The sequence below is a fragment of the Pongo pygmaeus genome, chromosome 11 (assembly GCF_028885625.2).
Source record: "Pongo pygmaeus isolate AG05252 chromosome 11, NHGRI_mPonPyg2-v2.0_pri, whole genome shotgun sequence".
NCBI lineage: Eukaryota > Metazoa > Chordata > Mammalia > Primates > Hominidae > Pongo > Pongo pygmaeus.
Window position 1 is genome coordinate 95,772,040 of NC_072384.2, and position 26,823 is coordinate 95,798,862.

The following is a 26,823-nucleotide window of genomic DNA, read 5'->3' on the forward strand; positions in this document are numbered from 1 at the left end:
CTGTGCTTATAGCTTTGCATACACGTGCATGTATCTATATATATATATTTAGGATAAAGAAGATTTAACATTTTACTGATATTACTAAGTTGTACTTCAAAGAGGTTCAACAATTTACATTTCCAATAACACATAAGAGACTTCCTGATGACTGACCTGCCAACAATGAATACTGGTAAGTATTTAAATATTTGCCGGAATCCAGGGTAAACTAAAATTGAATCCTCCATAATTGCAATTCTTTGACATTTTTACTATATTGAACTTTTACGTTTTAGTAGAGCTTTGATCTTTTACAAATATATAGGTTCAACATGTTTGTTTGCTAAATTTATTGTGATAATTTACCTTTTGTGTAACTGTAAGAAATAGGTTTTGTCTTATGTATTGGATATTGTCATTAAAAATACATCTGGTTTTAGCATTATACCAGAGAATGTGATATAAAATTGTCCCAGTTAGATTGTGTCATTTCACTGAGATATTGGAAAAAGAAATGAGGTTAATATGAGGACTTATATTGCTACGTTGGTCACAGATATGTCAAGTTAGGTTTTTCAAATTTGAAACATTTTCTTCCTCAAATTAGTGAAATATGAAGAGAATGATGAAAGAATGGCATGAGAAAGGACATTATAAGTAGTTCATATGAGTTGGGTGAAAGAAATTGATGCTTCAAAGTAATCTATGCTTGTAGAGAATAAAGCAACTCCATCTTGTAATTTCTTTTTAGTGGTGGGGTCTTACTGTTGTCAAGGCTGGTCTCGAATTCCTGGGCTCAAACAATCCTCCCAACTCAGCCTCCCAAAGTTCTGGTATTACAGTTGTGAGCCACTGCACTAGGCCAGCAACTCCATCTTGGATGCCAATCTGCCATGTTGGCGTCTCATTACCCCTGTGCTGAGAATGCCTTTAAGATTTCTACTTTATCCACTGTTACCATAAATCCTGCCCTTAGGTCAAAACAACCTTGACATTAAACCCTGCCATTGGGCAGCTTCACATAGCATTATTGCCTTTCCCTGAGGGATCATCTTCAGTTGTCCTACACATTCCTTCCCTATGATGCATCAGCCCTGGGTCTAGGGGGTAAAGGTGTTAGGACCCACCATCTCCTCTCACGGCTGCGTGGACATTATGACTTCTCTTCATAAGTCACTATTAAGTGTTTCTTTCTGAGAAACTGGATTTGTTCAGCTTCTTTCTTTGGCCTCTCAGTTTCTCGGCCTTTGTGGATAGGTTTGCATAGACCTGCTTGCCACCGAAAAATGCTCATCAGTACTACCAAAATATTTGAAATAATTTATACATTTTATTTTCAAATATAATCAATGTGATGCAGACTCTGAAATTTATCTCCAGCCTTGACTTCCCTCTTGAACTCTAAAGGAGGTATCTAACAACTCGACCTCCCCATTGAGTCTACCAGGCATTTCAAAATTAATATGACTAAAATATAATTCTTGATTTTCTACATCAAATCTGTTCCTTGCCCAGACTTTCCACTTGCTTAGGCCAAACATTTAGGAGTTATCATTGACTACTCTCTTGCTCACACACATCAATTTTCAGCCAGCGTAGTAGACTCCTCTTTCAGTAGTAACTCATAAGCAGCCACCTCCCTCTGCCTCCAATGCTACTAGAAGAGACCAGTTCAGCTGGATCTCTCAATCATATCATTGGTCTCTGTCTGTACTGCTGTTTCCCCGTAATCCTTTCAGCAGTGGTTAGAGTAAACTTTTAAAAATGTAAAATGGGTCATTTCACTTCAGTGCTTAAAACCCTCTGAAGCCTTCTCTTTATATTTATACTTTAAAATCAAATAAAACAAAATTTAAGACCCTAACTATGGCTAACACCATCACGATCCAGCCTCTGGCGTCTTCTCTCTAGTATTAGCGTCTGTCTCGTGCTCACTCCACTCTATCCAATCAGCCTTCCTACTTGTGTTCCTGGACCAGGCCCAGCTTGTTTTCTCTTGGCTTTACACTTGTGTTATACCCTTTGCCTGAAATGCTCTTCCCTGAAACATTCCATGGATTGCCCCTCAACATAATTTAGGTCTCTCTCCAAGAGTCATTCCTCAGAGGGACCTGACCCAATCTAAGAGAGCTTCTCACCCATCATTCTCTACTCCCTAATCTTGTTTAATTTTTCTCCATAAAACTTATCACTTACCAAAATTTATATGTATTTATTTATTTTTATTTTGACACAGGGTCTCACTCTGTTGCCTGGGCTGGGTAGGATCATAGCTGACTGCAGCCTTAACCTCCCAGTCTCCAGCGATCCTCCTGTCTCAGCCTCCTGAGTGGCATGCACCACCATGCCCAGCATTTTTTTTTTTTTCCAGAAGAGACAAGGTCTTGCTGTGTTGCCAAGGAAGTTCTCAAACTCCTGAGCTCGAGCAATCCTCCCACCTTGGCCTCCCAAAGTGCTAGGATTACAGGCATGAGCCACCACACTTGGCCAGTTTATTTCTCAGTTTGCCTCCCTCACTAAAATCTGAGCTTGGGCCAGGAGTTGGTGGCTCACACCTATAATCCCTGCACTTTGGGAGGCCAAGGCAGGAATATCACTTGAGCCCAGTTCAAAACCAGCCTGAGCAGGGTGGCGAGACCCCATCTCTCTAAAAAAATAAAATTAAAATAAAATAAAATAGCCAGACTTGGTGGCTCACACCTCTAATCTAAGCTACTCAGGAAGGTTGGGCAAAGGAATCCCTTGAGCCCAGGGGTTCATGACTGCAGTGAGCGGTAATCACATCACTATACTCCAGTTTGGGTGACAGAGTGAGACCCCATCTCTAAAAAAATAATAATAATAAATGAAAAAATGTGCTTTATGAGGGCAAGGGCTCATTCCTTACCACATTGTGTCTCCTTAGCATATATCCAATCCAGGGTCCTAACCCTATCTAACATCCTCTATACTTATTTCCCTGTTTATTAACTCTCACTCCCAGAATTCTATAAGCTCCTCAAGGGCAACAATTATTTTCTAATCTTATCTATCCCCAGAACCCAAAACAGTGCTTACACAGTATTTGTGCTAAACAAATATTTGCTAAATAAATGAATGCTATATATAATTTAATGGGTTTTTTTTTTGGTGTTTTTCACCTTACCTTGATTGCTTTTTGAATATTTATGCACGAGTCTCTTATGGTCTTCAGTAACTTATTGAACCGCCCCATCTCTTGGACAAGTACAGTGTTCATGCTCTGAGTATAAGTTGTTGGGTATCTCCTCATGGCAGCCTCGATGTCGAAGTTGTTTGGAAGTTTTCCCAAGATGTCACTAGCGACCTCATTCACTACTTCATCTGACGATTTTGCACCAGCACCTGCTGAACGAGACTATGAAGAATCCAAACTATAACTCAAAAATCCTCATAAAGGTCTAAGAATAGCTGAATAGGAAAAATCCTAAGGTAAATCTTTATAAGAAAGAACATTGCTCTCTATTTTATCCATGATCCCTCTCCACACAAGATTTATTAAAGTGATGGTAACAGGCAGGAGGATGGATTTTCAAGGGAAAACTATTGTTAGAGAGGAGGAATAAGGGCATGTAATGCGTTCAGAGGCAAAAGAGGATCTGGAGAAAGCAAATAAGCTGTATGCTTGGTTGCCTGGGTACAGGGGGAGTTGCAGATGCTGCAGATAGTGGAAGAAAAAGCATTGCACTGGTGGAGTGGCCAAGTGATGGCGGGCATTAAAACCCAGACGGGGGAAATCTCATCTTGCTTTGAGAAAGCAAGCCACAAAATATATTTGCTAATAACTCTGGTGTCTACTGGTTGCCAAAAGCAGAGATATAGTTTTCTCCTTGAACCAGGAGAGAAAGAAAATAAGCTCATCTCCTCTAAGCAGCTGGAAGAGTTATGGAGGAGAGACAGACTTTAGTGATTCACATTGGAAGCAAGAAAGGAGAATTTCAATTCCATTTTTGTTTTTTATATTTATGGTGGCATTGTGTAAATGAATCTATATTTTCTGAAAAAAAAAAATCCTCAGAACAAATGAATATGGAGTGTGTGTTGAAAGAAAACAAGTACTATTAGAATATAAATAAATATATCTCATGTTTTACCAGTCCGAGGAAACTGTGTTTAGTCTTCTTTTAGATTTTGTTTCCTGGTTTCTATACTATAAATATTAGTATGCTCAAAATTGATTCTGAAAATATTAACTTTTTTTTAATATTAATTATTTTTACCTAAGTTTCTACTGTGACTTTTTTTTTTTTTTTTTTTTTTGAGACGGAGTCTCACTCTGTTGCCCAGGCTGGAGTGCAGTGGCATGATTTCCGTTCGCTGCAACCTCTGCCTCCCAGGTTCAAGCACTTCTCCTGCCTTGGTCTCCCAAATAGCTGGGATTATAGGGGCCTGCTACCACACCTGGCTATTTTTTGTATTTTTAGTAGAGACGGTGTTTCACCATGTTGGCCAGGCTGGTCTCGAACTCCTGGCCTCAGGTGATCTGCCTGCCTCAGCCTCCCAAAGTGCTGGGATTATAGGCATGAGCCACTGTGCCCGGCCTCTACGGTGATTTTAACACTACTTACCACATACCACCATAATATCCTATATAGTTACACAATAAAATAATAAAATGTTGGTACATTTTGATTATGTGCTATTAAAAAAGAGATATGCTCATATAATAATCCTTTATTATGATTCCATAGTACCGGGTTTACAACAAAATATAAAAAACAAATCATAGAGAACGAAAAGTGAGTATTTGGCTAAAACTAGTGAAATATCTAATTCCATTATATTTTAAAGAATCTATGCGGATTTCCAGTAGTATTTTGGGGTGCATAAAAGACAGCAAAAACTCATTAAAATATTCCCATATTCTAACAAGAGCTGTGCCTCTGCGAAAAAAAAAAAAAACCAAATCCAGTTCTATAGTTCTTCAAAAAACGTAAAAAAAAAATTTAGTAACACAAACATTCGCCTTACCTATTTCTCACACACAAAGATCACATGATTAGCGTGATAGGTTTTTGAAAGTAATATCCAACTGATACTGATAATTAAGAGCAACTGGGTCCTATTTATTTATAATTATTTATCTTAGCTTTTTCCTCTTTACCATCTTTCTTTAGAGTTATCAAAAATAGCATCTGGAATCTTCTAAGGGTTATTTTCCTCTTAAAGATAAGTGGAATTCATTTTCAGAGACATCAGAAAGTTTAACCTTTTCAGAGATCCTAGACTATTATCTAGTTTTATAATATTCTAAGTTGAAACAATTTTTCTATTCTATATAGTGTGTGGTAGTTAACCACAAGCAAAGGAGCTCTGCACAAGCAAACTTCTTAGCTCTGATAGCTTCCTCTTTTATTTTTTCCAAGATAAATTAGTTAAATACAAAAAGTCTCGTCATCATTAACTTGCTCTCCAAGCTGTGCAGTTCTGGTCTCTTTACCTCTGAATTGTGATAAACCCAATCTAGAATCACTGAACTACTGCTTACCCATTACTATAATTTTATTTGCCAACCTGAGTTTGAGGATTGAAAGAGATTGTTTAATTATATACTGAAAGATACCCCTTATGTATTTAAACTTATTTGTTTGGTTCGGAGTCATTTTCTGTTGGAATGACCCCACTGTTTTACGTATTCTGTAATGTGGCACACCCCATCAAGTTTAAGTAAAGCCAAAAGACACTGTTAATGTCCTCTTGTCAGACTGTTGTGTATTACATGCAATCTAACGCTCCTAAAGAGCTACTCGTTCATGTTTGCACATATACTTTTATGCCTAGGCAATAACTGATTTTAGTGCTATCAATATCTAAAATGGATATAAAAATAGTCTTTGTCCCTTTCCTTTATTAGAAAATGCCATAGTAGAGTAGACCAGAGATAGGAGTTCCATGGACTCCTCCATTATTCCATTATGCTACTACTAATGAATAGTCCACATTATCCTTCTAATTTTTAGCTTTTTAAGAATCTCTGGCTATCTGCCTTCTAGTTCTCATCCCACTTTCAGAATCTAGAAAGAGAATATAGCATAGTGGTTTAGAACACAAGATTCTGGAGCCAAACTGGTAGGAGCCAGACCGCTTGGTTTTGAGTCCTGATTTGAAATCGTACTAGCTGACTTTGGGCAAACTACCTAATCTTTCTGTAGCTCACTTTTCTCACTGTAAAATGGGAATAGTAATAGTTAGACCTTACTTCATAGGATTGTCATTAGCATGGCATTGTTATACATAATAGCACTTAGAACAGCACTAGTACAGAGTAAGCACTATATAAAAGTATTAACTGTTGTCATTTTTACTCTGAGATGCCATAAAAAGAAAAAGATCAGTTACAATTCAGTTAATAGGATAATCTGCTTGACTGATTATTCTTCCTTAATTCATCAAAATTTTATTGAATCATTATGGGAACTCTTGTCATTTGGACTAATTTCCTTTCAAAAACAAATTAAATTAACAACTGAGCATATCTTCTAAAGGAATAACAATACAAGATAGCTTCCTCTTTTATTTTTTCCAAGATAAATTAGTTAAATACAAAGTCTTGTCATCATTAACTTGCTCTCCAAGCTCTGTAGTTCTGGTCTCTTTACCTCTGAATTGTGATAAACCCAATCTATCTCTTAATAGACAAGCAAGATTAGCAAATGTTTTTCATTAAAATGTACTGACCTGTGCTCATGGCAGCTAAATTCTGGTGTCTTTGCAGATTGCTTTCCCACACCCCAATGCGCTTATGCACTCTCCAGGAGAGCTGCGTCTACAAATTCTTCTCCTATACTTTTAAATTCATTTTGTACTTACTACTGCAATTATATTTTAAATGTTATACTAATATAAATCTGATAAAATATGAGTGTGAATGAAACTGTGTCCATGTAAATCAGTTTAAATGTTCTGGAACAGCTGTTGAAATACTAGGGGACTGGAAAATAAAATAGGTAAAATTTTAGATGAATTCTCTCATCAAACTGCTTCCCAAGTATCTTTGAAATTCTTCTTCCTCTTTAAAGAAATTTAAAAGGGACACAATGTATGATGTATTTAGGTCGGGCAGGAAAGGCAAAATGAAACTCCTAGAAGCAGAATGATACTTAAAGAATATGTCTTGGTTCCCAAAAAAAGATAGATGAAAAAAAAAAAAACAAAACCATACGTTCATGTACTTAGTGTTCAAATACTTATTTAAGTTATGTATGTATTTTTGTCTTTTCCTTTAAATGTTTCTCCACTTGAACAGAATTGTGTAAGGAAGCCTGTTCAGTGCTGGCACATGTGCCTGGGGAGCATCCTTCCCAGGCCTCAGAAGCCAGCTCCTATACAGATCACACACCTGTGTAAGAAGAATGTTATCAAATAGCAGCTGAGTTTCTGACTGATCCTTAGTGATATCTGCATTGGCATTCATCCCAAAGATTTCTGGTGCTGGGGTCAGTGGCAGAGTCTTTGTGTATTCGATGTAGCTTTTGTGCTGCAGAGATGAATAACAAGAAGTCAGGAGGTTAGAAATCAATTACTTTCTAGAACTTTTCACAGAAAAGAGGCAGTTTTCGATACTCAAGTTATTGACTGGATAGGCCTGTGACAATGGACATTGAGTGCTTTCACTTTCTTTCAGCCTGGGCCAAAGTTTAAAAAAAAATATGAACAGCCAGGCGCGGTGGCTCACGCCTGTAATCCCAGCACTTTGGGAGGCCGAGGCGGGTGGATTACCTGAGGTCGGGAGTTTGAGACCAGCCTGACCAACATGGAGAAATCCCGTCTCTACTAAAAATACAAAATTAGTCGGGCGTGGTGGCACACGCCTGTGATCCCAGCTACTCAGGAGGTTGAGACAGGAGAATAACTTGAATCCAGGAGACAGAGGTTGCGGTGAGCTGAGATTGCACCATTATACTCCAGCCTGGGCAAGAAGAGTGAAACTCTGTCTCAAAAAAAAAAGAAAAGAGGAGAAAAAAAAGAACATATTTACAGAGAAGAAGAAAATGTACCATTCAGTTGGAATGGGTTTTTTAATGGGGGAAGGAGAATCCTGGTAACTTCATTTAGAAATTACCTACAGAGAAATCTTTGTGTCGTATTTTGCTGATGATTATTCTTAATTTATCACAATAAAAATTTTTTTTCTGATTTACTCTGATTATTCTGTTTACTCTTACTGTAAAAAATTCACCCAATTCAAAAAAGTAAAAATTATTTAAAATTCTATTATTCTGAGATAATCACCATTAACATTATACTTCTTTTTATGCATACACACACATTTTATATTTTATTTAAATGGACTTCTATTAAAATTTCATACGTTCCTTGATGCTCACATAATCATATACAAACCTCCACACACACACATGGCAAAGGGGGTTTGGTCACGGATGGCTTTATGATTTGGGTCACTTTACAAACACCTTACTTCATCTTGCTTTTTTCTCACTTGGCAATTCATCATCGGAGATCTTGTTACCCCAGCTCCCATGTTGACTTGCTGTACCCAATCAGTGACCTAGGCTTTGGGAGTGATTTTTTCCTTTATCTATACCAACATCTGCCCTTGGCTAGCATTAATCCTAGTGGAAGATGAGGTTAGGGTTGGGGGGGTTACAGTATGTGTTTCTGTTGCTTGTGTTTAACTTTCAATATATGCCCTTTGACTTCTGGGAATAAAATGAGAACCAACTTGATTGTCTTAGCAATCTCCAGAAATCCACTGTGATCATCAGAAGGCAGTGGACAGGACTGGAGAAAAGCAGAAGGGAATCTTGGTCTTGTGCTGCAGGTGGTTCTGTGACTCGCTGCCACCTTCTTACCTGTGTGGCCTTGGGCAAATTATTCTACTGTAATGAACCTGCTTTCTCATTTGTAAAAGGGATAAAATAATAATACCAATGTTAACTTGATGCTCTAGTGAGATAATTACTTGCAAACTTGCAACTGACTTCCAAATAATTATGAATATTAACTACTACTGCTAATAATATTTTGCTAATACTATCTCTTACGTATTTTCATTTTAATTGGGGACAATGTCTTTTTAGCCAAAGGACTGAGTTTATGATGACAGAACTTCAGGTCACTGAAAAAGCGTGAGACACGTTTCTGATACTTCTTACATTACAGCGAACAGGAAACCCCTAACTCCACCTATAGCATGAGCTTTGTTTTATCCCTATATGACTGAAGAAAGCACAGACAAGGGTAACAAAAAACAAGGCCTGCAGCAAAATCACCATTTAAAAAATATCATCACTACCAAAATAATTTCATGTCTTACTGCTTTTAGTGTTTTTGAAGGGCATACTTACATCACCAGAAGGAGGAACAAAATACATGCCACTTGAGTCGAACTTATAGTCTGAATTTTCAACTAATTCGGGATTGAAGAATTTGTTTAGAATGCTGCGCAGCGTGCGCCGGTCCCAGTCATCGGTCACTCTGCCTCCATAATTGCATTCGCCAGTCATGTACCGCAGAGCCTCATACGGCAGTTCCTAAAGTAGAGAGCACGTGTCGGTCAACCAGTTATCAGTAGCATTTTATACAGAATCGTGTTTCTTGTTTTTTCCTATTATTAAATTAAACATCTTATAAAAAGTTCGCATTAACACAACTTCCCTTCATATGCTTCCCTGCTAATTGTTGCCATTTTTCCCAAGGCTGTTCACTTCTTTTCTGGCTTTTTATTTCCATCCAGTCAATGCTGAGAATGGAACTCCTCTATTAACTTGTGAATTTACTGTCTATTCAACCAAAATTATTTCAACACCTACTATGTGCCAGATACAAATGAATTAGATCACAATGTCGTCTATGAAAACTTTGCACAGCTGAGTGACATGCAAAGCAGATACAGTATAATTCAGAGGGCCGGGCATGGTGGCTCACAACTGTAATCCTAGCACTTTGAGAGGCCAAGGCGAGAGAATCACTTGAGCCCAGTAGTTTGAGAACAGCCTGGGCAACATGGGGAGACCCTGTCCCTACCAAAAAAAAAAAAATTAACCAGGTATGGTAGCACATGCTTATAATCCCAGCTAGGGACAGGGCTGAGGTAGGAGGATCGAAGCTGCAGTGAACAATAATTATGCCACTACTCTCCAGCCTGGGTGACAAAGCAAGACCCTGTCTGAAAAAAAAAAAAAAAAAAAAAAATATATATATATATATATACACACACACGTATATATATATATATATATATATATATATACACACACACACGTATATATATATATATATATATACACACACACGTATATATATATAAAATAAAACTCAGAGATCAGCAGTGTTACTTCACCACCTTTCAATATCCATACATATTTGACAATTTGAATCATATATATATACAATTGTACACTTTTTTTTTTTGAGACTGAGTTTCGCTCTTGTTGCCCAGGCTGGATCTCAGCTGGGATCTCAGCTGGCACGATCTCAGTTCACTGTAACCTCCACCTCCTGGGTTCAAGCGTTTCTCCTGCCTCAGCCTCCCGAGTAGCTGGGGCTACAGGCGTGTGCCACCACGCCCAGCTAATTTTTTATATTTTTAGTAGAGATGGGGTTTCACCATGTTAGCCAGGATGATCTCGATCTCCTGACCTCACGATCCGCCCGCCTTGGCCTCCCAAAGTGCTGGGATTACAGGTGTGAACTACTGCTCCCAGCCAGACTGTACACTTTTTTTTCACAAATTCTTACATGATTTCTTTTACAATTTCATAAAACATTCTTTGAAAATACTATTTTAATAACTGTTTTCTAATATTAAACACTTTCGTTGCTTCTAATTTTTTAATGTGCTGAATTATGTTCATTAAATATACATTTCTTAAAATGTTTAATGATTCTTCAGTCTAGATTCCTGAAAAGGAAATTACTATTTTCTTTCCAAAGAAAGAAGCTTATAAAAAGCAATTTATAGACATTACCAGTCTGCTTTCCCAAAAAGCTGAAGCATTTGTAGCATCCAGTTTTAAAATCTTTGCTAATACGGTAGGTCAATAATATTATTTTAATTTGTATTTCTAGAACAATAGTGAGGTCCACAATTATTTCATATGTTTAATAACATTTGTTGTTCTTTTTAAGCTAGCTTCCTATCTATTTTTCCTATTAAAGTATTGTAGGCTTTTTTTGTTTGTTTTTTGAGTCAGAGTCTTGCTCTATCTTTTACTTCTATGATGTTTATCATAGTTTAATATAGCAATATTTAAAAATATTTTATGCTAGGCCAGGTGCGGTGGCTCACACTTGTAATCCCAGCACTTTGGGAGGCCGAGGCAGGTAGATCACTGGAGGTCAGGAGTTTGATACCAGCCTGGCCAACATGGTGAAACCCCATCTCTACTAAAAATACAAAAATTAGCTGGATGTGGTGGCAACCACCTGTAACCCCAGCTACTTAGGAGGCTGAGGCATGAGAATCACTTGAACCTGGGAGGCGGAGGTTGCAGTGAGCCGAGATCGTGCCACTGCACTCCAGCCTGGGCAACAGGGCAAGACTCTGTCTCAAAAAATATATATATATATCTCAAAAAATATATATATTTATACTAAAATATAGTAATCTCTTGAGAATTTTTTCATCATTTTGTGCTTTCTATGTCCTCCTTACAGTTACCTACTAAAATCTAAAGTGCATAGATCCGACATTCTAGTGATCCCACTTTGAGCAATCCTTTCAAGTAGAAACAGTAGCACTAGGGTAAGTAGTAGTGATTAGAGAGGGGAAATTTATTGAATTAGATGCTGGAAATTATAAGACTTGTTATTTGGTAGAACTAGAACTTAAGGCAGTGAATTTAGGAGAACACGTGTCAGTGACAAAGCCCTTGTGAAAAAAACAAATCAAATCAGGAAGAATTGCAGAACATTTATGTGCTTCCAACTGCAAATGTGAGCAGAGTTTGATGAGATACACACACTGCCTGGGATCGCCCTGTTGACAGGCCCTCACCCCATAAGAATGAAGTACAATAAGAAAATGAAATATAATAAGAAAACTCAATGCAAATCAAATAAGTAGTAAATGAGGTAGAGGTGGATCAGCTAGCCCCTGAGAAGGCTTTGTGATGTAGACATAGATGAGACGTGGAGGAGGAGAATTTCATAAGGGTCAAACTTGGCCAACATGCAACTGAGAGTCCATGAGGTAAATGCTATCTGTAGTTTCTCTCAGAAGTTTGGTCAAATCCAGGGCCAGTTAAATTGAGGAGTGTTTTCCCCAGGGATGGGTGGGTTGGTGGGCATGTAGATTACTAAAGTTTCTAGAAACAGTGGCAGTTTGCTGCTTGGATTGCTTCCCTGTTCCTTGTTACAAGAGGGTTGAGACAATGAGCAGCGGGAGAGAGTGGGTGAAAACAGGGCTTGAAGTCAACAGCTAGTATTCATGTATATAAGAAGTTCATTTTAACCTTAACTAGCAAAACACAAAAAGAAAAGAAAATCTTAATTATCAAAAAGGGGAAATGCTGTGTAAGTGGTCATTAAAACGAAGATCTCTATCTACTTTGAAAGTTATCCACAACATATGTAGGTAAAAAAAAGTAAGCTGAAGATAAATATGTACACTATAATAATGTTTTTGAGAAAAAATTATGTGTGTGTTGTGTTTATATATATGTGTATCTATATATGCACAGGAAAATGTCCAGGCACATATGCCCTAGGATGTGAAAATGGTTGCCTTGGGGATCAGTTAGTGTCAGAATGAGGGGTGAGAGGTGGGTCTTACACACACACACACACACACACACAAACACACACCTCCCTACCAAAACAAGAATGACAAAGCAATTGCCCATCTGCCAAGTAGATAATATATATCCACCTAAATTTTCTTCTTTTACACTTTTAATTTTTTCTATTTAGTCTTCTTTGATCCAACAGAAATTATATATTAAGAATCTACTTTAGCAAATAACCAATTATTCTAACTTCATTTATCGAATACCTCTTCCATTTTCTAATGTCGATTGTTCAAGAAGGAGTACATTAGACTTAATAATATCAAAGGGAGCTATGAATCCACATTCAGCAAAGAATCCCTCTTTAACTCAAGATGAAGTATATGTGACTCAAGAATAGCAGTTTTGTCAAGTTTGCAATATAATTACTATGCTGGAGGAATGTGAAGCACTTGCTGACGTGTCATTTAATAGAAGGAACCACTTTGGTCAGTGAAACATGTCATTTAAAGATTCCTGAAGAAAATGAAATAGCTCACACTTGTACCACATAATTATTTATCATTTTTTATTTAATACATTTAAATATCATATTCTTTCACTATAAATGAACTAAAAGAAACACAGAAAAACGTGTAAATTAGCCATTTTTTCCAAAAAAACTGTATTATTTCTGCAAAGTCCTGAAAGTTAGATGGAGTTCAGCATTTAAAAAGACATAACACTTTTGAAATTACTGTTGCAAATCCAACAGGCACTTAATTTATTCTCTCCAGCATTTAACAGGATGAACTATTTTGATACTCTTTATTTACTCAGCTTGCTCGCTCCTGCTTTTTTTCCTGGCTGCACCACCTGCCCTCCACGTCTTCTGTTCTCTCTCCTACCACTGTGTTTTGGTGCTCACCAACATACAATCTTTGTTCTCTTCTTTTTCTACAGCACAAGGCCTCCCCTTTAAATCTCATCTATTTTCAGGCTTCCCCTAACACTTGAATAATCTATAAATCTCTATTTTGTGCTCTCTCTTCCCTTGAGTTTTATATCTATATGCCAAGAGCCTGAAAGACATTTTTACCTGGATATCCACTCACCCATCTGCTCTATACCTATTAATGCCTGGTTCTATTCCCTGTCTGGATTAATGAATGAAATCACCACCAATCCACACCAGAAAACTCACATCAACCAAGGCTTCTCCCTCTCCCTTTACCATTGAATATCTAAGTCATTTCAATCCTTTCCCCTACATATCCATTGTATCTCTACCATGTTCTCTAATCTTGCTCAAATGATTTCGTTTAGACTCTTGTTGTTAGCTGCCTGGGTTATCATGATAGTCTCCTGTATTACTTTCCTATGACACCATAGGTGGCTTAAAATGATATAAATTTATTTTCTAACAGTGCTGAAGCCTAAACGTCTGAAATCAAGGGATTGGCAGGCCACACTCTCTCTCAAGCCTCTGTAAGGATCTTTCCCAGCCTCCTCTAGTTGTAGCTCCAGGTGTTCCTTGGCTTGTGGCAGCACAACTCAAATCTCTGCCTCTGTCTTCGCATGGCTGTCTTCCCTCTCTGTGTGTGTTCAGATTTCTCTCTTTTTATAATGACACTAGTCATATTAGATTAATGGCCCACCCTACTCCACATGACCACATTTTAACTTAACTAGTTACACTCACAATGACCCCATCCCAAAATAATGTCACATTCTGAATTACCACGGATTAAGACTTCAACATGTCTTTTACAGGGACACAATTCAACTCCTAGTATCTCCTAAAACCAGCCTGCCAGCTAAGTCTCTCTAATCCACTCTCCATTCTGTTGTAAGAGTGATCTTTCTAAAAGGCAAAAATAGTCTCCAAAAAGCACACCAATAACAATAGAATAACCACCAAATTAGTTGGCATGGCATAATGTTCCAAATCACTCATAGTTAACCAAATTTTTTCACTGATTTGTACTTTTTTTTTTAAAGACTATTTTTAAAGAACAGTTTTAGGTTCACAGCAAAATGGAGCAAAAGGTATGGGGATTTCCCACATATTCCCTGTCCCCATATCTGCATAGCCTCCTCCACTATCAACATCCATGACCAAAGTGGCACACATGTTACAAATGATGAGCCTATACTGACACATCATTCATTAGGACTCAAAGTCCACAGCTGACATTAGGGTTCACTCCTGGCATTGTACATCCTATGGATTTGGACAGATTCATAATGCTGTGTATCTACCATTATAGTATCATATAGAATATTTTTGCTGCCCTAAATAAAAATCATCTGTGTTCTACCTATTCATTTTTCTTTCCTACCTAAGCCTTGGGAACCAATAATCATTTTACTGTCTCCACAATTTTGCCTTTTTCAGGATGTCCTATAGTTGAAATCACAGACTACATAGGCTTTTCAGACTGTACTCTCCCACTTAGCAATATGCATTTAAGTTTTCTCCATGTCATTTTATGGTTTAATAGCTTATTTCTTTTTAGCACGGAATAATATCCCATTGTCTGAATGTATCACAGTTTATCCATTCACCTACTAAAGGACATCTTGGTTGCTTCCAAGTTTTGCCAATTATGAATAAAGCTTCTACACGTCTATATGCATGTTTTTGTGTGGACCTAAGTTTTCAACTGCACTGGGAAAATACAAAGGAGCATGATTGCTGGATCATATGGTAAAAGGATGTTTAGTTTTTTAAGAAACTGCTAAAGTATCTTCCATAGTGGCTGTACCCACACCAGCAATTAACGAGAGTTCCTGCTGCTGCACATCCTTGTTAGCATTTGGTGGTGTCAACGTTCCAGATTTCGGTCATTCTAATAGATGTGTAATGGTCTCTCATTGTTTTAGTTTTTATTTCTCTGATGACATATAATGTGGGCCATCTTTCATATGCTTATCATATTGTATATATTTATTAGTGAGATGTCTGTTAATATCTCTGACCCTTTTTTTTTCTGAGTTGGAGTCTTGCTCTGTCACCCAGGCTGGAGTGCAGTGGCACGATCTCGGCTCACTGCAAGCTCCGCCTCCCGGGTTCACGCCATTCTCCTGCCTCAGCCTCCTGAGTAGCTGGGACTACAGGCGTGTGCCATCACACACAGCTAATTTTTTGTATTTTTAGTAGAGATGGGGTTTCACCGTGTTAGCCAGGATGATCTCGATCTCCTGACCTCGTCATCTGCCCGCCTTGGCCTCCCAAAGTGCTGGGATTACAGGCGAGAGCCACTGCACCCGGCCAACCCATTTTTAAACCAGGTATTTTGTTTCCTTATTGTTGAGTTTTAAGAGTTTGTTGGATATTTTGGATAAGAGTCCTTTTTCGGATATGTCTTTTACAAACATTTTCTCTCAGTCTGTGTGTGTGTGTGTGTTTCATTTTATTTATTTATTTATTTATTTAAGACAGGGTCTTGTTTAGCTAGGACTTGTATTAGCTAGGACTTCTAGTACAATGTCGAAAAGCAGTAGTGAGAAAGGATATCATTACCTTGTTCCTGATCTTGGCGGGAAAGCTTCTAGTTTCTCACCATTTAAGTACAATTAGCTGTAGGCTTTTTGTATATTTGTTTAATCAAGTTGAGGATGCTCCCCTCCATTCCTAGTTTACTGAGAGCTTTTTTTTTTTTTTTTTTTTTTTTTGGTTGTTGTTGTTTTGTTTTAAATCATGAATGAGTTGGATTTTTTCAGATGTTTTTTCTGCATCTATTGATATGATCATGTGGTTTTTCTTCGTCAGCCTTCTAATTCATTAACTGAATTTGTAATGTTAAACCAGACTCGCATACCTGCATAGTTTTAACTGACTCTTCACTATATAATATTTTAAATTAGAATATACCCTACAAGTGTTCAGAACAAATTCCTAAATGGAAGAGCTTCTCATCCTTTTTTATTTTTTTTGTTTTGAAAAGTGTAATTATAGCTTGAATACTTCCTCAGGCACTGTATCACTGCATTTTTGCTCCCTTATTAGTGTATTTTTTGGATAAATGTTACTACAAGAACAAAGCTCATTAAATTTATGATTCTTTTGAATATTTTGTCAAATTTAGATGCTGCAGAATTGAGGGCTTTCTGAATTCATTCTATAGAATAAGAATTTGTCTGATGAAACACAGAAGCCCAAATAAAAGATTCTTCACATAAGTTTAGATACACCATCTGAACTCTCAGTATTTATTTTGTTCAGTTTCTTCTTTACTTTTATAGAGATAGAATCCAATGCCTTCCTGTTTGTAAGCCTTTTTTAAAAAGTCATAATTTACTAAAAGTTTCAAAAACCAAAACATTTTAATACTCAATTGACAAAATGATTTAGTTATAGATTTCAAACTAAATTTGAACAAAATTGCCAAAATTTAGAGGATTAACTTTCAGAAAAAGGCCTCATATTTTTATAGGGCATTTGGGTTTATTTACCAAGTGCTTCTTCAAAGGTACAGGCATGTCAAAAATCCCATTGATAAGCAGCAAAGAGAGAAAGGGTACTGCCATGCTGTGTGTGTATGAGTACATCAGAACTGGAGAGGCTGAAATGTGGTTGATGTGACAACATTAGGCTGTTTGGCTTCTTTCCACAATCTATACCCCAGGTTAACACCGATGGCTTAAACATATTTTTTTTTTTTTTTCCTGACAAATGGTCCAAACTCTGGAATAATGGTATAACCACATTTCCCTAAAAATAAAGTCATACTCCACAAAGGAAGAAAACTGGTCTGTTTGTTTTTTACATTTTGGAACCTGGTTAATAGTCTTCTCAAGTCCTTTTCAAAATAAGTATAATATTATCATTTTTTTGGATCTCCCTAAGTGTTTGTGTGTCAAAATAAATGATATATCATGGGTTTCTAATAGACAAACTGATGTCCTAACTACCTAGTATAGCAGTTGTAATATCCTATTACAATAAAGTACTACTTAATAAGCTGTTGGGAACTACTCTCCTATTCATTTCTTAAGAGTAGAAATTATTCAGAAGTGCCCACTTACTATAACACACTTACAACATGATAAAGAGCAACATAGGTAATGTCCTTGCTGTGATTTTTATGATACCTCATACTGGTTCAGGAACATGTGGAGCTGCTGTACACTGATTCTCAGATCAGTCTCATTGAACTCATAAGGAATATTCCACCCTAGGGGTCCAAATTTCCGTCTTTCTTGTACCAAAGCATGAAAGAAACACAGGCCATAAAGCAATTTCTTGAATTCCTCCTGTAATGAGAAGAAATGATGCCGCATCATTATTTTCTCCATATATTGCATTATATTTACCATATTTTAAAATGAAAGCAAATTTCTTTCATTTATAAATAGCATAGGGATATATTCATCCCAAATTATAATTACAACAGAGTTAAGTATGTTTCTACAGCTTTTCAAGCAAAGTATGTCCATCTGTGTACATGTTCACATAGCTATGCACACATAGCTGTGTACCCCAGGTTTTTAGGAAGCATGGGAGGCTCATCTAACTAAATACTGCGTTACAGATTTTGGAGGTCCTTACTGAAGCATCATAAGGCAACACGTAACAATTCCAATGTGTGCTCCCAGATCACCATGGAGAAATGTCAAAGGAGATAATTCAAACTGATTAGAGGTCTCTAAAACCCACAAGGAGAACAGGAAACAGGGAAAATAGAACTTGAAAGAGGATTTGTGAGGAGATTTCCTGGGAGGGAACAGCTGTTATGCTGGGAGTCCCCTTCCCCTAACCCCCAGTAGGGAGGGTTGTGTGGGGTCTACCCTCTAAGTTCGAGTTAGTGAGAAGGAATTGATGGGGCCACCTGGAGAGCTGACACATGTCCCCTGCAGCTGGGGCAGGGTGGAAAGTAGGGAGAGGATGGTAAAAGTGAAGTCGCCACACTCCTCCAACAGTGGGCCCATCCAGTGGGAATCCCAAGGAGCAGACAGAGAGTGTGGGCTGAGAATGGGAGCTGGGGGTCATTTTAAAGGTGCCCTGGTTAAGAAGACTTCTGCCATGGGGTGAGGAAACCCCAAGGGTAAGAGCCTGTATGAAGGGAGTGCTGGAGAACCAGAAGCTGAGGAGGATTCGGAGTAGCCATCTCGAGTAGAGGCCAAAGGTGACAGAGTCACAGTCACAGGAGTCCAGCAGGGGAGCCTAAGGAGAACCCATGAAAACACTCACAAGAGATTTCACAAAGAGCTCAAGGGTCAGCTTTAAATGATTTGCCAAGTCCAGAGAGCTGTAGGCAATAGCAGCCCCCATCAGGAATTTCTGCCTCTCCCAGCCTTGCCCTCACACACACTTGGAGCTGAGCAGTCTGCATCCGCAGCTATCAAGTGCAGGAGGAGTCACAAGAAGAAAGATGCCAACTCCATCTTCCCCCAAGGGCAGGAAGCCCACCAACTACAGGCCCAAGGTGAGACACTGGGAAGTGGAAACCTAGATTTTGAAAAAAAGTTGAAGTAATGATCAATATATTACATTATACTTCTTGGTTTCTGAATCAAGGCTGGCTTTGCAATTTAAAATGACTATAGAACACTTTACTACCTAACAGTAACCAGAAAAGTCACAGAAATGACATTTTATACAAGAGCAGGAGAAGGGTTTCCCTCATAGAATAACTTTGAAAGGGAGCGTGGGAGACAAAAAGTAGCATAAATTAAACCACAGAGGTAGTTAAACATGCTGGGCTAATTCTGTACTATTTTCAATATATTAGAGAATTGAGCAAATCAGTAAATGTGCTGATGTGTTGAAAACCAGGCGTCTCATTGCAGAAGAAGGGACGTACAAATATGGAATGAGGAAAAGCAAAAAAGATATCTGAGAAGAGTGACTGAAATCGGAGGTATTAGTATGAATTCATCACTTCTAAAATATGTATATAGTATTTATGTGCACATGAACTTGTCTGCATGTATGTGTACTTGTATATTTGCATGTATGCGTGCATGTATATTTGTATATTTGTGTATGTGTGTACATGTATATACTTCCAAGTTTCTCTCCACTGTCAAGAAAATACAGACAGATAATGCAGTAGCAATAACCTCCTCTAACACCCAAACCATGCTCTCTAATGCCATTCTCCATTAAAAGGAAATGCGATTCTTCAGAAAAATGGCTGATTCTAGGGCTGGGTCAAGATAGGTACACCATGAGCCTGCAACATCTTATGCCAAAAAGTAAGAGGTACTACTGCTACTAATCACCAGATAATAGAATTTTTTAAAAAAAATATGGAACCTATACCAAGTACAGAGGAAGCAGTTTGAAGGAGCCCTTAACTGACCAACTCTGGAAGAATCTGAGTACCAAAAGACTCAAGTATAGCAATGAAAATACTTAATGTACCATTGAGGGGAAAAAAAAAGCCTAGGAATTCATAGTCCATGCCAATTAATAGATAAACAAATGGTGGAGAAGGGAGAACTGTTGCTTATAGTAGAGTGCCAAGTGTCAAATGTGGAAGGGAGCACTCGGGTGGGAAATAATATTTTTACAATCATCACAGGAATAACTGGATCAGGTAAGAATCATCAATGATTACTAAGTCTGGGTTGGGGCTGGATTTTGATGAGGAATGGGATATTTTCATGGTGCTAAAGTATCTCCCCCCCCAGACTGATTATTCCTGGCAAAGGGGAAAGCAGTTATTATACAGTGAGGAAATAAGGCAATACTTTGTCTCGGTGATCAGAATTAGCATCATCAATGAGGGACAAATGGCATCATGTGCCTCCAGATGTAATCTCTGAGCATACAACATCACCTATGGAATATCTTGGCTAAGAATGAATCACCTGAATCTAATCATGACAAAACATTTAAAAAAAACCCAAAATGAGAAATTTATTAAAAAACAGAGAGGAAGTCCTAGCCAGAGTAAACAGGCAAGAGAAAAAATAAAAGACATCCAAATAGAAAAAGAAGACAAACTATCTCTCTTTGCTGACAATATGATTCTATACCTAGAAAACACCAAAGACTCTGCCAAAAGACTCTTAGACCTGATAAATGACTTCAGTAAAGTTTCAGAATACAAAATCGATGTACAAAAATGAGCAGCATTTCCATACACCAATAATGTTCAAGCTGAAAGCCAAATCAAGGACACAATCCCATTTATAATAGCTGCCTCCCACCCCACACAATACCTAAGAATACATTTAACTAAGGGGTGAAAAATCTCTACAAGGAGAACCAGAAAACACCGCTGAAAGAAATCACAGGTGACCCAAACAAATGGAAAAACACTCCATGCTCATGGACTGGAAGAATCAATACTGTTAAAATGGCCATACACCCCAAAGCAATATACACATTCAACACCATTCCTATCAAACTATCAATGTCATTTTTCACAGAATTAGAAAAAACCAATTCTACAACTCATAAAGAACCAAAAACAGCTTGAATAGCCAAAGCAATCCTAAGCAAAAAGAACAATACCAGAGTCATCATATTACCCAACTTTAAATTATATTACAAGGCTACAGTAACCAAAACAGCATGGTACTGGTTAAAAAAAAAAAAGAGAGAAGAGAAAAAAAAAGGAAAACAGACACATAGACCAATGGAAGAGAATAGAGAACCCAGAAATAAAGCTGCACACCTACAGCCATCTGCTCTTTGACAAAGTTGACAAAAATAAGCAATGGAGAAAAGACTCTCTATTCAATAAATGGTACTGGGATAGCTGGCTAGCCATATGCAGAGGAATGAAACTGGATCCCTACATTTCACCATATTCAAAAATTAGCTCAAAATGGATTAAAGACTTAAATGTAAAAATTCAAACTATAAAAATCCTAGAAGAAAACTGAGGAAATGCCCTTCTCAAAATTGGCCTTGGAAAATACTTTTTGGCTAAGTCCTCAAAAGCAACTGCAACAAAAACAAAAATTGATAAGTGGGACCTAATTAAACTAAAGAGCTTCTGGAGAGCAAAAGAAACTATCAACAGAGTAAAAAGACAACCTTCAGAATGGGAGAAAATATTTGCAAACTATGCATCTGACAATGGTCTAATATCCAGAATCTATAAGGAACTTAAACAATTTAGCAAGCAATAAACAAATAACCCCATTAAAATGGGCAGAAGACATGAACAGACACTTCTTAAAAGAAGACATACAAGTGGCCAAGAAACATAAAAAAAAAAAGTGCTCCACATCACTAATCATCAGAGAAATGCAAATCAAAACCACCATGAGATACCTTCTTATACCAGTCAGAATGGCTATTACTAAAAAGTCAAGGCCGGGCGCAGTGGCTCACGCCTGTAATCCCAGCACTTTGGGAGGCTGAGGCACGTGGATCACGAGGTCAGGAGATCGAGGAGATCGAGACCATCCTGGCTAACACGGTGAAACCCCGTCTCTACTAAAAATACAAAAAATTAGCTGGGTGAGGTGGCGGGCACCTGTAGTCCCAGCTACTCGGGAGGCTGAGGCAGGAGACTGGCATGAACCCCGGGTGGCAGAGCCTGCAGTGAGCCAAGATCGTGCCACTGCACTCCAACCTGGGTGACAGCAAGACTCCATCTCAAAAAAAAAAAAAAAAAAAAAAAAGTCAAAACACAATGGATGCTGGTGAGGCTGCAGAGAAAAGGGAATGCTTATACACTGTTGGTAGGAATGTAAATTAATTTAGCCACTGTGGAAAGCAGTTTGGAGATTTCTTAAATAACTTAGAACAACCATTCCACCAAACAATCCCATTACTGTGTGTATATCCAGAGAAGATAAATCATTCTACTCAAAAGACACATGAACTTATATGTTCTCAGCACTAATTGCAATAGCAAAGACATGGAATCAACCTTAGTGTATATCAATGGTGGATTGGATTAAGAAAATGTAGTACTTATACACTGTGGCATACTATGCAGCCATAAAAAAGAATTAAGTCAGGCCCTTTGCAGCAACATGGATGCAGCTGGAGGCCATTATCCTAAGATAGTTAATGCAGGAGCAGAAAACCAAATACTGCATCTTCTCACTTATAAGTAGGAGCTAAACACTGGGTAAACACAGACATAAAGAAGGAAACAATAGGCCAGGTGCAGTGGCTCATGCCTGTAATCCCAGCACTTTGGGAGGCCAAGGAGGGCGGACCACTTAGGTCAGGTGTTTGAGACCAGCCTGGCCAACATGGTGAAACCCCATCTCTACCAAAAAATACAAAAACTAGCCAAGTGTGGTGGTGTGCGCGTGTAGTCCCATCTACTCATGAGGCTGAGGTGGGATAATCGTTTGAGCCGAAGAGGTGGAGGTTGCAGTGAGCTGTGATTGAGCCACTGCACTCCAACCTGGGCAATAGAGTGAGACCCTGTCTCAAAAAAAAAAAGGAACAATAGATACTGGAGACTACTAAGGGGAAAGGGAGTGAGGGGGCAAGGGCTTAAAAACAGTTGGGTACTATGCTCACTACCTGGGTGACAGGATCATTCATATCCCAAACCTCAGCGTCACTTAATATACCCATGTAACAAACCTGTAAATGTATCCCCCGAATCTAAAATAAAAGTCAAAAGTACAAAAAAACCAAAAAATACACACACACACACACCCCCACACACACACCCATACATAAAAAAAAACAGAGGGAGATGACTTCTTCAGAGATATCAGTGTCATAAAAGACAAAGAAAGGACAGGAAAATGTGCCAGATTAAAAGAGACAAAAGAGAGGAGGCAATTAAGTATAATACTGAATACTAGACCAATGCTGTCATGGATGGGAAAATGCTTTAATGGACATTACTGCATCAACTGACAAAACTGAAACACAAATGATAGATTAAATAACTGTGTATCCTTCTTAAACTTATTAAAAGTAATAACTGTACCAGAATAAGATAATATCCCTATTCTTACAAAATTTACACCAAAAAAATGTAATGAGAAAGGGCCACGATATATCTAGCTTATCTAATTTACATGTACCTGATGTGGGGGCAGGGGAGGGATGGTCGGGGAAGGGGGCGAGAGTGAGAGGAAACACAAATAATAAAGCAAAAGGAATAAAATATTAACAGGAGATGAATATGGGTAAAAAGGTGTAGGGATGTTCCTTGTACTACTGTTATTTATTTATTTAGAAATAGGGTCTTCTTGCTCTGTCACCCAGGCTGGAGTGCAGTGGGATGATCATGGCTCGCTGCAGCCTTAAACTCCTGGGCTCCAGCGATCCTCCTTCCTCAGCCTCTTGATTAGCTGGGACTATAGGTGTGTGCCACCAGGCCTGGCTAATTTTTTATTTTTTATTTTTAGAAGTAGGGGTCTCACTATATTGTCCAGGCTGACCACAAACTCCTGGCCTCAAACAATCCTCTTGCCTCAGCCTCCCAAGGCACTGGTATTACAGGTGTGAGCCATCATGCCTGGCCCTTGTACTATTTTTATACTTGCATTTTTTCTGTAAGATTAAAATTATTTTCAAATAAAAAGTTAAAACAAAAATTATGATGTGCTGCTTTGGCATTTAATGAGACTTTGGTTTTGGTTTGGGCTGTGTTTCATAAATTCCTGGACCTGCGATATAGGTGACTACTGCTGGAGAGACCTTTTGATCTAGAAGAAAGAGAGGGTTTGAGTTAAATTTTGCAAAGAGGCTCTGTCTAGTCCACCATACGCAGAAATGCCATCATCATCTATCTGGGAGTAACCTGCTCTCTCTGGCCCTAATCAACGCAAAAGCTAGTCCTATGGCAGATCTCAGAAGCTTAAGAGATGGTTTGACTTAGTTTTAAATACAGGCCCCCTTTTATTTTTAAGACTTTTGTTTAATGAAAGTACTTCTTTATTTTTAATGTTTTCTTTTGATGTGCACTTAAAACAAATTCAGACATCAAGCATGTCAGCTTTTTAATAGCAAAAACTTACTAAAGTTCATAACCCCTCTTAAAAAGAAACTCTTCCATTTTTAATTATGGCAAAATGCTGTGAAACAATTTTAGGTCACAGACATTCACGTACACAATTCTAATCATGAAAGCAGTGGGTGGTTTCCCTGCTTGCCTGGTGACGCTAAAAAAGACCCTTATGAGTCCCATCAATCAAGGAGTAAAATCATTTTGGCTCTCATTATAGTTACATGAAGGAAATATTTTTATGTTTTAATTTAGAGACATGGCTCTAAATAGCACAATGCTCAGTTAATATCCTGAAACAAGATTCTCCAACCTTGCAGATTTGTACTGGGAATGGCTTACAGCTGACTTTCTAAATAGAAAGCTACATTATTAATGACACCCCATAAGATCTCAGCTGAGCAGGAATGAGGCTGGTGCTAAAATTAAAATAAAATATTAATAAAATTGACTTCAGCACAGTCAATAATCAGTTATCAAAACCTACTGCACTGCGGTGCAGGAGGCCTATTTAATTTTTAGTTTTACTCAGTGCACACATCCATGATCACCAGGGGCCGCTTGAACTGCTTTACAGGGCCGAGGTAACAAGACTTAACCATTACTAACCGGCTTTTTGCAGCTGCCAAAGAACTCCGGATCAGAGATCGGGTCCATGAGGTATGAGCGAATGATATTAGCCCGTAAACCTTTTGGGGCTTCATTGGTCATTTTCACTCCATTCTGCAGTACTGACACAGGGAAATTTGGAGATGGGTAACTCGTCAGCCACATTCGGAAATCTGGATGTGTTGACTCTGGGCTTAACTCCTGTAAGAAAATAAATCAGATACAAAAGGGTAAATAAAACCCAAAGAAAATCTCAAAAGCATACATATGAAGGATGAGTTGGAAGGGGGAGGAAGTATTTTTACAAAGTAGAAAGGTAACTGCTGCAATTTTCAGCAAAAGCTTTAAAATCTGATGCTGCTCCTAAAACAATAACGCCTTGTTGAGAAGGCCCATGGTGTTGTCATTCTCCTTGGTAACATTAATTCACATGACTATAAAGTTTACAAAAGTGCTATATAATTCAGAGTTGGTTAAAATAACTAAGACATTCCCAAAACTCTTGTGTGTGCACCGACGTTGCTGAAATATTTACAGAAATAATTCTCTGCCCCAGAGCTAGATTAAAGACTAATCCATTTTTCTTGCTGTAGCCAGGTTGTGAGAATAAACAAGGCACTCAGATAAGTCAGGGACAGATTTCTCTCTTACAGGACTCTGTGATGGGTATATATGATATAATTCAACAGGTCATGAGAACAGTCTCAGTCTGGAGACAGATGAACCATAAGCAGACACTCAGAAGTATAAAACCTCTGATAGGCCAGGCATGATGGCTCACGCCTGTAATCCCAGCACTTTGGGAGGCCAAGGCGGGCGGATCACCTGAGCTCAAGAGTTCGACACCAGCCTGGCCAACATGGTGAAACCCTGTCTCTACTAAAAATACAAAAATTTAGCCGGCCATGGTGGCAGGCGCCTGTAATCCTAGCTACTCGGGAGGTGGAGGCACCAGAATTGCTTGAACCCAGGAGGCGGAGGTTGCAGTGAGCCGAGATCGTGCCACTGCACTCCAGCCTGGGTGACAGATTGAGACTTCATCTCAAAACAACAACAACAACAAACACCTCTGATATAAAGCGTGAAGTATGAGGAAATGTTGTAAGGCAAATGATAAAAAGAATAGTTTTTCAGGCAGAAATTACATCAACTATGATGACCTATACTCTTGAGAAAGTGTGCTGCACCAATAAAAGTGAAAGAAGTTCAAAAGGCTGGAGCGTGCAAGTCATGATGAAAGTGACCTGAGAAGAAACTTGAGAAGTGGGCAAAGGTCAGGTTCTGAAGGGTGCTGTAGGTCATGCTGGGGGTTTGAACTTTGTCTTGCATGCCTTGGGAGGCCATTGAAAAGTGTCAGGCAGTGAAGATATTGCTTGATTGTATCCTATGGGTCTCACTGTTCAAGGTGCTGGAGGGAAAGCAGAGAATACAACAGATAAAGACAAAGTCACTGTCTTCATGATGCTTACATTCTAGTGGGAGACACGGCCAGAACAAACTGGCGCTAAGTGACGTAAAGAGAAAACAAAGCCAGATGGGTGGATGGTGCAAGTTCTACCATCGCCATGGTTATTTAGAAGGGAGTTAGGAGTGGGCTAGAGTCACGGGTAATTCCAGAGGATTCATTTTCTCTGTTTGTTGAGATCAAGTGC

At 38.3% G+C, this 26,823-nt stretch overlaps 1 protein-coding gene across 2 annotated transcripts in view; it reads right to left on the reverse strand.

Annotated features, from left to right (window-relative positions):
• DNAH7 (dynein axonemal heavy chain 7) overlaps positions 1-26,823 on the reverse strand; it is a 349,153-nt gene that overhangs the window by 36,745 nt on the left and 285,585 nt on the right. For both annotated transcript variants that reach the window (XM_054477799.2, XM_054477800.2), the window contains 5 exons: positions 25,172-25,372; positions 17,766-17,927; positions 9,309-9,494; positions 7,340-7,477; positions 3,128-3,358 (listed from right to left, as the gene is read on the reverse strand). In XM_054477799.2, coding sequence (XP_054333774.1) covers positions 3,128-3,358; positions 7,340-7,477; positions 9,309-9,494; positions 17,766-17,927; positions 25,172-25,372 — 918 coding nt within the window. The remainder of the gene's footprint in view (positions 1-3,127; positions 3,359-7,339; positions 7,478-9,308; positions 9,495-17,765; positions 17,928-25,171; positions 25,373-26,823) is intronic.